Genomic DNA, 17485 nt, shown 5'->3' with positions numbered 1-17485 from the left:
CTAAAGAAGCCAATTCATTCGTTCCAAGAAGGATGTTTCCGTTCAGTGTAGTTTGACAGCGATGACGTTCCATGTTTCAGTCCACCCCTGCGGCACGTTTAGTGCTGTTTAGGGCAGTGCGTGGTAACAGTTTCCACCATTTTCAGCCGCCGTTGTCCGGCTTTCTCGCTCGCTGCTCGGACAACACCTACTTTTGGGCCGCCGTTCGTACTTCATTCATCAAGCGACTTTCAACAAGCACGTACGCGTCGCGTTTCGTCGTCGCCCGCCGTTCCATTATTTTTGGTGGAGTGTTACTACATTGTGGCTACTACCTTTGAATAGTGTTCAATCTGGTAGTAGATAGAACCTACTACGCAAACATAGTGAAAAGTAGGTACTTTGTGTGTGCACCAACTGCTAAAAGATTTGCGGAATTTCCCTTTGGCCGTCGTCGTCGTCGCCGTCGCGTCATCGATTCGATTGGTGGAGATCCGTCGTCGTAGTCGCCGAGAAAAATTCAGATCAGTGGCAGTCACAGGAGAAAAATAGTGAAGTTTTTTTTGTGGAAGCTATTCCGGGTGAGAAGCTGGAAAAGTTGCAAATTTTGCATGCCGAGGAAGAACCTACAGGGGGTCTGTGGCTTCTATCTGAAAAGGCATTGACGGAAAAGCAGCAAACCCACTCGAAAATGGTGCCGGGGACAAAGTGTTGATGGGAAAAGGATTCTTTTTAGTTGAAGGAATTCTGCTCTAGCTAGCTTACCGAAAAGTGTGTGAGGAAGAAAAGTGCTTAATCGGGAAAAGCAGTGATTTGAGTGGGTGTTGTGCTAAGAAGTCACAGAAGGAAAATAAACGCCAGAGAAAGTTTCCTTTTTTCCAACTGGGCTGCCAGCAGTAAATCGCGCAGCCATATGTGAACCAAAAAACGAAGTTTTTTGACGGTATTTTCCTGGGTTCGGTTGAGAGTTTTTCACGAGAAAAACTCATCGTGAAAATCAGTGCGAACGCCGAACAAGAAGCAAGAAGGAAAATCAAGAAAATAGTTGGAGGTGATTGTAAAATTTTTGCTCGGTAATAAATTCCAACCACAAAGTTTTTTTCTTGGCAGTAAGTGCGAGCGAGACAGCAATAAGCTGAGTTGTGACGAGGCAAAACGAAACGACAAGAAGTCGCGTTGCGTTAGTGTGTGCGTGTGTGTGTTTGGAAACGTCACTTTTTCCTATCTGTTGGCCTGAAACACAAACAGAGCACCACGGAGACGTGTGGGTGTGTGAGTGCAAGTGCCCGCCCCGGTAGTAATAATAATAATACTAAAAATGGTGGCGCAGTTTCATTAATCCACTTTGGCTTTGTTTGTGTTGGTGCTTTTAATTCACTCGAAAAGCAGCCGTCCGCCTATCCGTATAAGCGGCGGGTTTTCGACAGTGTTTGCCCGATCGTATAGTGTTGGTGAGGTGAAATTATTATTGTTGGTTGGCTCTCGGCGGATGATGGCCGATGTTTCCATTGGGCTGAATAACAATAATAACCGAGTGGAAGAACAGCAACAACAACAGAAGCAGCAAAAGAAGCACCGAAGACAGCAGTCGTGCTTTGTCGATTTGGCAGTAGCGGAGTTGTTCATGTAAGAAGCCTGAAATAATTTAGACGAGAGATTATTGAAATTGAGATTCAGAAAATGTTGGCGAGATATGGACCATGGCATTGGAAAACTCTGAATATTTAGTGAATCTTGCACACATGAAGCTGAAAAATGTAGCTACTATCGAAGAAACTTGCGTTTTTGCAATGGGGATCGTTCTGGGGTTAGGTACTAAATTCCGGAGTGCTAACTTTGGACCGAGTATTGTCTCCGATAGGGCATTCGATTTGGCTGCGATTGTGCTGGAAAACTCGATTCATGCGACAGTTACAGTTTCTGCGGAACCACACTGGACGAGAACTATTGAGTCCCTAAAGAAAGTCTTAAACGAACCGAAATGTCAGACAAAATAAAATATCTAACAGCGTTTTCATTTTGTCAAGACTGAGAAGCCACAAAGTATCAGTTCCCAACTACAGTAGAGCACACCTACGGTACATTTTCCATTGCTTCAGTAGGTCGCACTCCCTGGGGTATTGTATGTATTCGTTTTCTGGATATTCCTGCCTGAAATCACTGTACAGAATTCGTTCCGAAATTCCGTCTTATTCTCCGAGGGATTACAAAATTTCCCGTAAATTATTGTTGTCATATTTCTACGGAAGTGCCATTAGGAATTGCTCCAGAAGTTCCTTGGAAAGTAGCACAAAGCGTTCTCCCTGCATTATTTTTTTTTGATTAGTTTAGGGATTCCTTGAAATCGATATTCCTGTGAGGTTTCTCTAACAGATACTCATTCTGTGGGTCAAAATCACTAACTGCATTCCTACGAGAACTCCTCCGGAAATTCATCCTCGAATTAATAAAGGAAATTCTCGAGAAATTCTTCCGAGAATTATTCCAGAAATTCTTCTGAGAATTATTAAAAAAATAAACCTTCCGAATTTCCTCTGGGAATACCTCCAGAAAATCCTCTGGGAATTAATCCAGAAATTACTCTGGAAATTATTCCAGAAATTACTAAGGGAATTCAGAAACTACTCCCAGAAATTTCTCTGAGTGTATCTCCAGAAAAACATAGGAATTCTCCCAGAAATTTCTCAGTAATTTCCTTCAGAAATTCCTTAAGGAATTTCTTTGGATATTCTTCCAGAAATTCCTTCGGGGATTCCTCCATGAAGTTCTTAGTGGATTCCTGCAGAAATTCCTTGACAAATTCTCCAGGGAGTTCTTATAGAAATTCATCCGAAAATATATCCAGACTCTGAAAAATTTTCTAGAAAATCAATCCGTGAAAAAATTCATTCAGGAATTCCTTCGGAAATTCATCAAGACATTATTCCGGGAATTCCTTCAGAAGTTCCTCCGGGAATTTCTGAAGAAACTCCGCGAGCTTCTTCAAAAACTCATCCAGGAATTCCTCCAAAAAATCTTCAGTGAGTTCCTCCAGAAACTCTTCCGGAAATTGTTCCAAAAATTCTTCAGCGATTTTTTCCGGAAATTTATTCAAGAAATCCCTTGGAAACTCCTTTAAAAATTCCACCTGAAATTCCTCCGCAAATTCCTCTAGAAATTTCTACGGAATTTTCTCTCCCTGGCCAAGTTCGCAGGGGTTGACGGTATTAAGGACAAGGTATTTGGAGTACATTGCTCAAAATTTCTAGAGCACCGTTTTTTAGGACCGTTGAACGGATTTGGATTAAAATGCATCACGCTGTTGACAACCACTGAACAATTAGCGTGATGCATTTTCATCCAAATTCGTCCAACGGTTCTAAAAAACGGTGCTCTAGAAATTTTGAGCTATGTACTCCAAATACCTTGTCCTTAAAATGAAGGAGTTTCATTTTGTTTATTGTAATGTTGTGGTAATGTAGTATTCTTTAGTGAAACATATCACCTTTTTAACACTTTAATGCGCCTCCAACGGTTCATCACGAACCGGCTGCTGCAGATGGATTATAGCTGATCATATGCATCAGACATGCTCGATAAACACGGAGGAACCGCCGGGGCTCAGTAGAGTCTATTCCCAAACAATAGTTTCAAGTCGGTTGGATTTGAGAAGGTTTTGATGATCGTTACAAATCCTAATAAAACTATTATAGGATTTGTGACAGGTTTTGGAACCTTTTATAGCCAGCTGACTTCAAAATGTTGTTTGGGCTCTATTTCTCACGTTTCTCGGTTGATTTTGATTAGTAATTTATTAATGTCATAGTCGCTTTTTCGAATTTTTGCAATGTTAGTTGGTCATATTTTCTTTAAATAAAGCAATAAAAATCGACCGAAGAATCAATAGTAGGAAGGAGATTTGCAGCACTTAATTGTGCTGATATATTCGAAGCTAACGTGCGAACACTTAAACGCATTGTTGACGTCAATGCGTTCGACGTGACATTTTGGACAAAAATTGACTGCTTTTTATTAACTGAACAACGTTACTTGTGTATGACTAGGTTGACATTTCTTGGCAACGCTTGAGAAAATGACATGGTTTATCTAGGTAGGACCGATAGGACAATTGAACGAATTTGAATATTTTTCATAGTATTTGTAGCGGGATGAAAGTTGACATGAAATCTTTATTATTTTAAAATTTTTTTGCAATCAACTGACCAACTTGGCGTATGCATTTTTGTTTATCTCTTAGATGGTATTATGACGACAACAGAATAATATCAGAAGTTCAGTTACATGTTTTTGTGGGTTTTGGACCGATGACAATTTCAGGACACAAGAGATGGACACAGAGAAGTAGAAAACGATTAGCGAAATCAAGAAAATAATTTGACACAGGATCGACTATATTTTAACATACAGGGTTCGATTGATTCGATGAAAAAAAAACAAACATACGACAACTGATTTAACGAGAAGTAAAATACAGTCGAACCTCCATGAGTCGATGTTCCTTGACTCGATATCGACTCATGGAGGTAAATTTTTCCATACTGAAATTTTTTTTCTGGGTTACTATGATGGTCCCTTCAAAAAGCTACCCAAAGGATTTTTGTTCCACTTCTCGATATTTCCTTGAGTCGATGGTCCCTTCAATATCGACTCATGGAGGTTTTACTGTATATTGAACCATACCACAAAATCAAACAAGAGGACAATCACAAACCGTGTGACCATAACACTACATAGGCAAATCCTGACTGACTGACCAATTGAAAACTTTCCAATCTTCTACCCTGAGTCAGTTGCAACAGTGTCTTAATGGATATCATTTTCCGCGTACGGCTGGCAAACTGCTTCTGAAAGATTACGTACTCTTTTCTATCTTCGGGTCTAATGTAGAGGTTTCAACTCTATTCAGAGTGCAGCTAGAAACCTAGCAAAAAAAAAAGCAAAAAAAAAAAAAATTTCTACAGAATTTTCCCTAGATTTTTTTGCGTTTACTCTTCTAAAAATTACTCAAGGAATTCCTGTAGAAGTTTCTCCTGGAATTCCACAAGAAATTCCTTTGGGGATTCACCCAGAAATTCTTCCTAAATTTCTCCGTGAATTCCTTCGGGAATTCCTCTTGGATCTTTAAAGAAGTTCCTCTTAAACTTTTGCTGAAATTTCTCCGAAAATTCATCCAGAAAGTTCTTTTGGAATATCTCAGGGAATTCTTCCAGAAATTCATCCTGAACTACTTCAGAAAATTCCTACAGAAAGTTCTCAGAAATTTAATCCACTCAGAAAATCCTCTGGGAAGTCCTCTAAGAATTCCTCTTGGAATTCACTCAGAAACTTCTCCGGGAATCCTCTTTAACCCTAGAGCAGTCGTGTCTTTGACTATCTGCAGCGACACCGCGCTCACGCTGTGTACCACATGCGTGTATTTTTCATGGTACGTGTACTCAGTACACGATGCAACCGCTCCCGGGTTAATTTCCCTCAGGGATGGCTCAAAAATTTTCAAACAGAATCCTCATGAAATTTCATCAGGCATCCATCAAGTAATTTGCATGGAAATCCTCAGAGAATTTGCACAGAGATTACTCAAGAAATTTGCTCAGGGTTTCCTCAAGGAATTCCCTTAGAGAATCCTCAAAGAGTTTATTCAGAGGATCCTCAAAATGTTTCTCTTAGCGAAAAATCATAAAGTTTCGGCAGGATTCCTTATGAAATTTCCTCGAGGATTCCCGAAGAAATTTCCGCACGGATTACGGATTTGTCTCAGGAATTCCTCTAGGAATTTTCCTAGAGTATCATCCCCAAAAAATTCCCTCAGGTTTTTGCGCAAGTAATTTGCGCAAGAATTACCTGTAAAATTTTCTCAGCCATTACTCAAAAAAATTCTTGAGGAATAAGAAATTTCCTCAGAGCAGCTTCAGGGACTACTCAAGAAATTTCTGCAGTGGTTAGGAATTTGATCCAGGATTTCTTAAGAAGTTTCCTCAGAAAATTCTCAAGGAATTCATTCAGGGAATCCTCAAAAAAAAAAAAAAAAAAGAAAATCCTCAGTGATGGCTCCTGTAGGAATCTTCAAAGGAATTTCTGGAGGTATCCCCGAAGGAATTTCTGGAGCAATTCTCGAAGGTATTCCTGGAGGAATCTCGAATGAATTCCTGGAGGTATCCCCGAAGGAATTCTTGGAAGAATCTCGAAGGAATTCCTGGAAGAATCTCCAAAGGAATTCCAGGAGGTTTCCCCAAAAGAATTTCTGGAGGATTCCCCGAAGGAATTCCTGGAGGAATATTCGAAGAAATTCCTGAAGAAATGTACGAAGGAATTCCTGGAAGAATTCCCGTACGAATTCCTGGAGAAATCCTCTAAATTTGTCAATGGTATTACTGCGAAGAATCCTTGAAAAACTTGTTGATTTTTCCAGGGTTTTTCTTCTGAGTTTTTTTTTTAGATTTTCTAGAATTGTTCCCAGAGCTCTTTCCGGAAACCTTACCAGAAATCGTTCCGATGCTAGCTTTAGGATTACTTTAATAGTTGCTCCCGAAGTTCTTGTTTTTCAAAGAGTTTCTCTGGAAATGTCTTCTTAGATAATTTACGAAATTCCTTGTATTGTGCATCCTAGCTTAATCACTCAGATCCTGCTGATCTGAGTCAGCCGCCATAAGATTGCGCCCGTTTGAATTGTACACGGCGGCTGACAGCTCCACCCGGCGGCTGCAAAACAGTTTTAGCCAAGGTGCACACCGTGTACAAATCATACGTGCGCGGTCTGGCGCGATCTGAGGCTGCGCGTTTCGAACGCAGCTTGCTGAGAATCTAAGATAAGCGCGACAATAAGCAAATTCCGGAAAATATCGGAAGGAATGCAGGTGAAAAAATATTCGTGAAATCTCGCGAGGAACTTATGATGAAATCCTGAGAAAACTGAAACATCTCGGAAAATAAAAAAGTTCTGGGAGTGATTGCTTGGAGGAAATGCTACGGGAAGTCATGAGGAACTCTGATGACCTTTATCTTGAAATCTATCATAATACCTTACGCCTCTACAGATACTTTATCCAAGGATCTACACTGAAACTCTTCCCCTTGCTCTTCCCGGAAATCCTTTTGGTATTGCTCCAGGAATCAAGCAAAGATTTCCCCTGGAAATTCTGTTAAGATTCCTGCTGCACAACCTCCAGCTTGGGTTCTCAAGGCAATTACTCCGGCGATTTTCCCTGAAATGTTCCAGAAATTCTTCATTACACCAACAAAACTTGACACTTCTCAAGTCATTTTGACAGACCACACACATGCACGAAAAAGACGGATCATATATTCTATTGTATCGATCTTGATGCCGTCCTTTTCATGCTCACGATACATCTGTCGGAATGACCTGAGAGTTATCAGTCATTTAGAGGTTAGGTGCGTTGGTAAAGAAATTCTTTATTTGATTTCTTCCAGAATTCTTCCACTAGAACTCCTCTAGCGATTCCTTCAGCAATTTCTCCAAGGAGTCGGTCAAGAATCCCTCAAGGAATTCCTCTTGGAATTTATCTGAAAACTTGTGCTGGGATTCCTCAAGCTATATCCCTGCAGGGATTGTTTCAGAAATCCCTCCTGAGATTTCTCAAGGAACTACCACAAGAATTGTATTAGGACTTTACCAAGGTGGAAACCTAGTGATTTTATAAGGATTATTCTTCAAACTTCTTTGAATATTCATCCAGAGATTGCTTCAGAATGTTTCCCCAAGATTGCCTCTACGCATTTCTCCAGGTATTTCTCCAAGGATTTGTCGAAGAATCTTTCAGTAAGATTCATCCAAGATTCTTTTAGAAATTAATTCTTACTGTGGTTCTGACAAAGAACCCTCTTGAGATTTTTTTTGCTCTGATTCCTTCTGGAATTTTAATTAATTAATTCTCCAAGGAGCTCATCCAATAATTTTTATTTAGCGATTTTCATCATTTCATAATTTCATCAATTTAGCGATTTCTTTGGAGGTTAGCGATTTCTTTGCAAAGGTTACTTTAGTGATTTTCTCAGGGATGTCTCCATGAGTTTCTCTAGGGATTCCTTAAGAAATTTATCCAGTTAATGGTCTAGTCATTCCAGTATAGACTGTTCATAAATTATAAATTCACCTTGTTTATTAAGTAAAATGAACTGTTCTGATGATTTCTACCAACTCCTTCAGAATACAGCATATTGAGATCCACATTTTTGTATTTCCTTTCAATTGTCATGATGTTTTGAAGAACAGTCAAGTTCTCTAAGAATTTACTTCATTCTCCAAATTTGCATATGCCCAGAGGTTTTTTTTTTATTCATTTCAACATTAAAATATTTATCACTAAGTACCAAATTTTATCTTACTTTTTATCATATTTGCTTTCTTGTCAAGTTAGCATAGCATAGGCGATTGTACACATCGTGGGTGGCTATACAATGCTCAGCTTCATATGTTTTGAAAAATCTAACACGTAGTGTCGCTTAAATAACGTGTGGGATTAACGATTTTTTCTACATGTTGGAGTTGGTCGAAACAAAAATCACATTGTATACCTGGCCACGTCCTTACAATTGCTGGGAAAGGGTAGGAATGTTAGTTTAACGTCTACTTGAAGATACAGGGTACCCAAACTATCTCCATAGACGTTAAGGAAAAAGTAATTTGTGCTAGTAGGGTGAGATTAAGTAAAAAGAAAATCGTGTTAAGTACTGTTCCTTTGAATTCCACTAATAATTTGCATCCTTTGACAGATACGTATTTCGACCTCAACTGTAAGGTCGTCTTCAGTGTCTTGTACTTGACTACAGAGGGAATGAACGCATAAGCGCAACGAAAGCTCATAGCCCACACCACAACGGGTTTAATCAGTGCCGTGAAAAGGACACTGTAAAACGCATAAGCGTAAGGAGAGCCTATAGCTCATTGGAGGTAGCTTGTGACGTCATGCGACTTTCAATATGACATTGAAAGGCACGTCATCGTAAGCATCCTCAATATTCAAGAAATCACCCAAGCAAAAACTACGTTTGTGCGGCTGCTTTCTTGAAAACGTATACAACTTTGTGTAAAAGAGTCACGGTGGACATCCCAAATTGGGAGGAATGTGAGTTCACATGAATAGGCATGTTAGCCAGACGAACATCACAGATGTGATAATCGACAATGCGTTTCAAGCATTTCAGAAAGGACGAGGTAACCAGATAAATCTGGAACCCATTCCTTCATCATACAACGCACGCACCCTTTCGGGATAAAACTGTAGAGTAATATCACGCCATGAAATTTCCCAATAGAAAACTAAAAGAGTTTGAAATGCTCAAATCTCTCTGAAGAAAAACAGGACAAAACCCCATTTGCTCCTGGAGATTTGAAATAAGCAGAGCTTTTTAGTACCCACTAAATCGCTTCTATAACTACAATCGTCGGGGCAAAAGCTAGATATTCGTGGCTGTACAAAAGACTTACTTTTATAAAACAGTTAATCGGCTCCGTTAAGTGTACAGCACGTATGAGCCTGACAAATAAATCGATTGAAAAAAAAAAAAGACTTACTGGTTTATCCGAAGATATTTAGGACTTGAACAGACTTTCATGCAGGAATACTTCTTGCGGTCCGCACAGACCGCAGAGGACAAGCTTCTTTCAAAGCAATATTTATGGTACACCACAATGAAGGGCGTTGTAGTAACAAAACCACAATGAAATTCTCTTGGAGTATGTAGCAATAGAAGCGAGTTATCCAAACAATGTGGTCGCAACCAATTAGTACCGGTTCCCTAGTTTGTTGAGCAGGGACGCCTGCAAACGCAAAGTTTGTGAAGAGACACTCAAAAGTGCAAAGAAGGTCAAATGGAGACTCCTCATCTGACACATGCCAATCAGTCAACTCATGACAAATTCTGCTCATGCAGAGTTGAGTCAGGTGCAATTCTATGTTGAGTTATCCATAAACTGTACTACCTAAGTATTCCATCAAACTGAAGCATCTCTAATTGAAGTTTTAGCTACTTCAGATGATATAATCATCGTAGCAATACTGCCAAATATCAGCGAAAAGATGCTGAAAGCAAGAGCTTGCTTGAAGGTATTCATAAGGAAAGGTTGAAACATACTGTTAACGTTATTCTAAAATATAGCCTGCTCGAGGCATGACACTTCATTTATAATGAAAGAAGCAAAACTGGGTTCACAAGGTTACCTATACAGAAGTTACCTTATGAAGATGAACTTTTTGAAGTAGAGCCACTCGGGCTACACACGCTTTTTACGCTGAAAATTTATCCGAGGTTTCCTAGCCGTAGCCACTACCCAAAACCTGAGACGAGACTCGCAAAGACGGTCTTCTTTTTCTCCAGTTTGATGTTTTTTTCTTCCACCTATCTATGTTGACATTATGTTTTGGGCTGGTGGTTCAAACACGTACGTGACCGCATCACCTCACATGCAGTGTGACTGAATCCCATTCACGCACAAAATCATGTTGAGGTCAAATTTTGCATCGCCAACAATCGCCAAGCTAAGTAATCATTGGAATATTTTATTTTCAATTTATTTTTGACAGTACAGGAGAAGAAAATGCTGCTCGGAGTGAATTTTGGCTTCAGAATTTATCTCGGATAGCAATACTTTCCTCGTTTTAGGTAACGTAATCAAACGGGCTACAACTGACAGCTCAGTTGACCTACACTTGACGTTGCTTTTTTTCCTCTTCGCGAGTCTCGTCTCGTGCACAATTTGAATAACTTTGAGGGCAACTGAATATCTCGGAGAAACGTAAGGTCCACTGCACAATTGCTCCGGCAGGCCTGGTAGCGAGTCATTTTTAGTGACTTGGTCACTGTTTTCCTGTAAGTCACTATAAAGCCACTATTTTCAACTAAAGTCACTTTTTCTGTTAAAAAGTCACTATTTTCAACTATTTCCAATCTCCTGAAATCTAGCCAGGGAGTAAAACAAGAGTTGATGTTTAAAATAGTGAAAAGCAAGTTTTGTGTTGCTGGGGACAACAAAATGTTGTCCTACATTTCGATAGATATTTCGACAATAATGAAAACTAAAGTTGTTTTTTAAATAAAGTTACTGGCAATATTCCTTGGGCATTTTTAAACACCGCTAGCCATGATGGTCTCCAATAGCGGAAGGTCCGAAAGAGCTTGAAACTATTGAGAAATCATCATGTCTACAGGTCGTAAGCCCTGATAAAGTGTGGAACGTTTTGATGGCTGTGATCCCTGACCATCATGTCAAAACCCAGGGATACCCAAGTGACCATACTGTTAGGGTGTAGGGGTTGCATGTGTGAGGCGCATATATTGACAGGCATTGCTATGGACCGTTAGGGCTGAGTAGGGTCGAGGAATGGATCTACGATTGCTGAATTATACTGAAAAAGTCGTGATTCAGCAGTGGTGGCACCGCTTTCCGCTTTTGTTCGGCCTTGGTGGTTTGTGTGGGGTGGTGCGTGTCGGTGTGTGTGTGCTTTGTGCGTGCGGTGCTTACGGCTTCAGCAGGGTGGTTACTTGGGTAGTGTGGGATAATTGGGTTTGAGACTGAGGGGGTCGTCGTTGATAAGGCCGACATCATTGAGAGCTCAGTGTTGGCGGTTGTATTGGTGACGATTTCTTCAGCCTTAAGATCTCATTTATACCACGCACAGATTTTTGGGAAGAGGGAGTACTTTGTAATGCAAGAGAGGGATTTAAACTCTGCGTTACGGGTTGGGCGAGGTCATGCAGATAGACTCAACCCAGGTGACCGTGCGGCTCGGACAGTGATGCATGAATGAGTGCGGTGTGGGTGAGGTGCGCTGCCCTGTGGGTGCAGTTGAGTCCGGGTTGGAGTGGAAAGAGACCCTTCTCTACTCTAGGTCGGTTTCGGTTGTACGGGCGTGGTAGTGTTTGTTTTATTTGTGCCGTGTTGTGCGTGATTTGCGGCTCGAGCTGCGTGGTTACTTGGGAAGTATTGTGCTCTGTAATCTAGATTTTGGTATTAAGGTGAAGCTAAGGCTGGGCTGTGCCTCGGATTTGTTGGGCGCAGGTCAGGAGAGCTGGTGGCAGTTTGTGCTGGGGGGTTTACTCGATCGACTTATCGGCGCTGCCTGTCATTTGGAGGTTCGGGGCGTTGCTTCGTTGTATCTTCGCTTCAATACTAATATTCCTTGTTTGATTTAACTGACTGTTTTTTTACAGGCGTTTAACTCATTCTATTTCATAGAATGCCAAATTTAAGGGTAATGGTTCAATAGGGTGTAAGCTATCAGAGTGGATTAGAACGAGTTGGCGCCTACAATACACCAACACTGACACACACACACTCCAATACTTACACGCACACGTGCACCTACAACTAGCTGTAAAAGACCAGTGGGCGGGACAATGGTGCCTACCCAACAGTTGTAGGTGGGGTGTTTGGCTTAGCTACATGACTTGGTCCGGCAAGCCCATAAACATCAAATGGTAGACGTATTGCCTAGTGAAAAGACAACGCAGATGGGCGAAAGCCAGGGGATGCGTTGATAATAGCAGAATAGCAGAATAGCAGAAAGTTACTGGCAATATTCCTTGGGCATTTTTAGAACTTTTGCTAAAACTCTTGGTGAAGTTTTCGTTAAAATTTTTAGTGAGCATGCATTGCGTTCCAGTAATATATATGCAATCATTTCTGTATGCATTTCTTGCAAGATCATCCGTATGATAGTCTGATGCAGTTCCTGAAAGAAATTCTAGCAGATTCCGTGGGCCTGATATTTTTTCTAAGGAATGCCTAACAAATGCAATCTTAAAAACATGTGGTATAATCCCTTTAGAATGCCTAGAGTCTAGAATATTTTTTACAGTACTTCTCAAATATTTTCTGAAAAAAAAAAATACTTAAAATTTCTCCATTCTTAGAGAATGATTGAGAAAGTCTTACAAATTACACTACCGTTTTTGCTAGGATAAACCTAATAATCGAGAACATGGCTTTGCTGCTGCAGGTACAACCGAACCAATATATTTTCTCTTGTATCCGTTCAGATCTAAGAAAAGAAAAAAAAAACATTACTTTTGGGACCAAAAATTACTTCCTAATGTGAAAATTTCATGCTGACAGATTGTGCATTTATGTAGCTTATTTAAAATGAAAACTAATCTAGTCTTCAATAAACCCAACAACTTCTCCCTTAATACCACGAATAATACGCCAGAAAATAAATGAGACCTGTAAATCTTCTGTTACAAGTTAATCCAACGTTGTATTGTATATTCAGAATGACAGAATGATCGTTGGTTTTCTCCCTATAGTTCTTCAGAAATATTCGAAGAGGGTTTGCCGAGAAAAAAAATACTTCAGGAATCCCACCAAAATCACATTTTTATTTTCTGTTCTTGGTTTCCACATTTTTTTTTATTTTGAGAGGATTGTTGAAATCATATTTGAGAAATTCTTACTAAAATCTACTCACACATTTTCTATGCATATATTTTCTACATGAATTTCACCAAAAAACATCCAACCATGTTTATAAGAATTTTGTAAGGAATTCCACATTCGAAGCATCGCCATTTTCAAAGACACACCGCCACGTATAATGAAAATTGCGATAAATATTTTTATTTTCATTCTAGACAGATTTTTTTCCAGAAATTTGAAATCCTTCCAAGATGTTCACCTGAAATCTGTCTACAATTACGAAGAAAATACCTGCAATTATGTTCTTAAAAACTCATTTAATAAACCTCTAAGTGTTTCTTCCTCAGATAACATCGCCAAGAATTTCTTCATAAAACAGGGTTTGGCCAAAAAACCACTCATAGATATCCATTTCCTCTGAAAACTTCATCAAGAATATTCCCAGAAATTCCATCTATGTGTCCCAAAGGGTTTCTAGCGGTACCGACTAAAGAGTTAATGTTGGTCAACACATCTAGTTCTGCACAAATATGCTAGAAAATTGAATACGGGAATTTTAAACAGACCGTTACGCGTATATATTTTGGACATTTACGACAAAATCAAATGGAAGTGTCCAAAATATATACGCGTAACGGTCTGTCCAAATTACCTAAATCACTCTATACATGCAATTTTGTACAATTTTTGGAATGAGCGTGAAAGTCTTTTCTTGAACATGTTGATTATGCGGTACTCCAGGGTTTTCTGAATCAATTTTTAGTCACTAATACTTTTTTTGTGCGTAAAGTCTCTTTTTAGTCACTTTTTTGCTTTCTGTAAGTCACTATTTGGTCACTATTTACAAGAAATTGGTCACTAAATCAACTATTTTGACCATCAGGTTTTGCTACCAGCCCTGCTCCGGTTAGCGCAGTAAGGTGGAAGACGCTTTAATTCTCAACATGCTCCGTTCGTGGTTCGGTTTTTATTAGACCTCACCCTAACCTTTGATTCCTTGGCACGGTAAGCATAAAGCCGCATAACGCCATGAATTAGGGGTCACCTGTTTAGTGGACTCTTACCACTGGATCAGGCGGTCCGTAGTGTTATTCTTAGCCAATTGAGACAACTGCTATTGACACTACACAGTAGCGTGGGACACAAAAAGACATTTTACTCCTGTATACTTTTTGAGTTCCATTTTGGTCCCATATCAACTGTGCAAAATTTCAGATCGATAGGAGAAACTATATTTTAGCGCCAGCCATTTTAAGTTTTCATACGATTTAGTATGGGGAAAATCACTTTTTCAAAGAAAAATCGCCACAGGTTGCCCCTTAACCCCTAAAAATAAATCGATGAATGATTTCTGTTGGAAATTTTATGGGGAACCAACCATCCGAAGACCGCGAAGCGATCTGAGGCACGTGGAAAAGGTTATTGACTGAAAACAGAATGGCATGCAAACGCTGTTTAACATGTAAGGAATAACAATAAATAATAAAATCTCGTTATTTTATCGATCGGGTAAGGCCTAATAACTTTTTCCGCGAACGTCGCATCGATTTACTGTCTTTGGAGGTCTGATTCCTAGTAAAGTATTCTAAAGAAATCATTCGTCGACTTATTTTTAGGGATCTAGGGGTGACTCCTAGCGATTTTTCTTTACAGGAGTAAAATTTCCCCATAGTAAATCGTATGAAAAACTAAGAATGGCGGGCGCTAAAATACCCTGATAAAAATTTCCAATAAAATCACCATAAACTGCCATTTAATAATGATAAATTTGACGGTTCAACAACAAACTATATTGTGTATGTATTTTCCTACTGAAAATGTTCTATTGAAACTACAATACGTGCACAATAAAATCAATGGCACTAGAGATTTCAATAATACAAACACCATTAATTGAATGGTAGTTGACTTGAATTTGCTCCAGAAAATTTGGATTTTTTTATGGTAAAGATACATAACAACCCCCATTTCTATTGTAAAAGTGCCATTTACAATACATGCTATGGTGGAAAACCATAGGGTCTGTTGTCACTCTATCGTTTTAAACAACTGAATTAATGGTAACTACCATTCATTTCAGCGTGTTGTAACAATACATTCTGTTGTATCTCTATGATCTTTTTTATCAGGGTAGAGTTTTTCCGATCGATCTGAAATTTTGCACAGTTGATATGGGACTCAAAAAGTATACAGGAACTTGAGTTTTCCATTTTTTGTATTTTCCCATATAAACCGTGTACCAGGCTACTACACAGCTATCTAGGCAGATCGGGAACAGAAGTTAACATTGATGGTCAACTTCCAAACGAGCCCGAACAGCCCCTAGCAAATCAAATTGAAATGGCAGTCAATCGTTAGTGTATTTATAATTTCTGAAACAGTCTATAGTTATAGTTAGAAACCCCTAATCTAAGGGGATTTCTGTAGGGTTTTCTTCAGGGAAATTGATTACGTCATGAATTCGTACCCTCGTTTCGGGAACGTTCACGAAAACGTGATTTTAGTTCATAGTGTTTTCCTTGAAAGTTCACGATTTCAGAAACGCTTGTTTCACCGTATAGTTTGTATACTGACAGATGGGCCTCTCTGTATAATGAATATGTGTTTATTTAAATATCCTCAAAATGATAATCCTTGGAATATTATGAACGCGCTTTGTTTTCTCACTTTTTCAACTATCTAATGGTCCAATCTCGCCAACTTTTTTTATTGATTAAAATTATCATTTGCAGCGAATGCCACGTTAGGAAGAGCAATCGCTAAGGTGAATCAACAAAAATGACAAAACCAAAATTATCTAAACTATATAATTTAATCTTGAAGCAACGTAGCAACTGTGACAGAAAATTGCATGATACTATATTGAAACTACAATAACTATACGGAGTGAGTGTGAAAATAGTCAACCGAAAATGAATCATCCCAAAGTGACAATTGAAACAACACGTATCATTCCTCAACTAATAAAAACTTACCAACCGCGGTTCACCTCGTCAACAGGTGATCAAATTCGCCGGCTGCCGGTTCTATCTGCCACCGTGATGTTTGACAGTGATTGAATGAAATTTGTGCTCGACATAGATTCGAAGCAGGAAACAAGTTTGCCGGATTCGCGAAAGAGTTCTCTTCGTCGACCCACTTGTTGTTTGGTAAAAATTCGCAAAACCGGTTTCATTTGTACCAAAGAAGGAAACGTGTCCTAGTTAGGTAGCTTGAAATCCCTCAAGAGCCGCGTCTGGCCGCAAATGAAAACGTCGCATTTCCGCTCGAATTTCGACTTTTCCGGTCGGCCACCAGTAGTTTCTCCGTCGTTGTCGTCGTCGTCTTTGTTGATCCAACAACAACAACAACAACCGGAACAGGAACAACAATTCGTTCAGCATTCGTCGACTTCGAACCGCAACCAACAGTTGTTTTCTTCGCCGTCGCACCAATTTGACCAACAATTCCGCGAAGGATATCTCGATCGCAGCGGCAGAAGTGATCTACATCAGTACCATCACCAGCACTACCACCACCGAAGTGGTTCCAGTAGTGGTGTTGGTCAGCAGTACCACCTGCAGCAACAACAGCAACCGGCTATACAAAGTAACCGCACCAGCAGCAGCAGCGGTGAAGGTTTCTTGCCAAAAACTGGGGAGATTGTTGCCGTGTCATCGTCAACGTCCCCGCCGCCGGTACCGCCACCGCCTTCCTTGTCGTTGGTGTCCTGTGTAGACGAAGAGCAGCAGAATCAATTCCTGTCGGCAGCAGAACCATCACATCGCCGACAACATCAGCAACAACAACAACAACAGCCGGCGAGAGTGGTTAGCTATCAAGGTAAAAAGATTGTTGCCGGGTTCCGGGTAGAAGAGAATGGCAAAATACAGTCAAATTTCCCATAGGAGTAAAAAGAATAACAAATTTTGTCACAATGGAACAAACATATAATCAGTTATTTATAAAAGATTTATAACATTCCATATTTTTTTTACTTTTAAAATTTAACTTAAGTTTGACTAAAAAACTGTTACAAACTCTGAAACAATGATAAGCCAAAACAGTGAGTTGGCATTCTGTTCCCCGTTTTGTCACTCTCTTCTACCCGGGTTGTTGGCTTCGATCGTCGAGTTCTCCTCTTGCTGTCGA

The 17485-nt window shown here is 39.7% G+C and overlaps 1 protein-coding gene across 3 annotated transcripts in view; it reads left to right on the top strand.

Annotated features, from left to right (window-relative positions):
• The first annotated feature begins 203 nt into the window (after nucleotides 1-203).
• LOC109428701 (homeodomain-interacting protein kinase 2) overlaps nucleotides 204-17485 on the top strand; it is a 281932-nt gene continuing 264650 nt past the window's right edge. Inside the window, exons 1-3 of one of the 3 annotated variants that reach the window (XM_029879765.2) lie at nucleotides 204-560; nucleotides 1090-1605; nucleotides 16178-17176. In XM_029879765.2, coding sequence (XP_029735625.2) covers nucleotides 16600-17176 — 577 coding nt within the window. In that variant the 5' untranslated portion in view covers nucleotides 204-560; nucleotides 1090-1605; nucleotides 16178-16599. Of the gene's footprint in view, nucleotides 561-884; nucleotides 1031-1089; nucleotides 1606-16170; nucleotides 17177-17485 lie in introns of those variants that run through there. The other 2 variants (XM_019704513.3, XM_062852197.1) reach the window with 2 other exon arrangements.

The sequence above is a fragment of the Aedes albopictus genome, chromosome 2 (genome assembly GCF_035046485.1).
Source record: "Aedes albopictus strain Foshan chromosome 2, AalbF5, whole genome shotgun sequence".
Classification (NCBI taxonomy): Eukaryota; Metazoa; Arthropoda; class Insecta; order Diptera; family Culicidae; genus Aedes; species Aedes albopictus.
The sequence above is the reverse complement of the archived record's forward strand: the minus strand, read 5'-3'. Positions and strand labels throughout refer to the sequence as shown.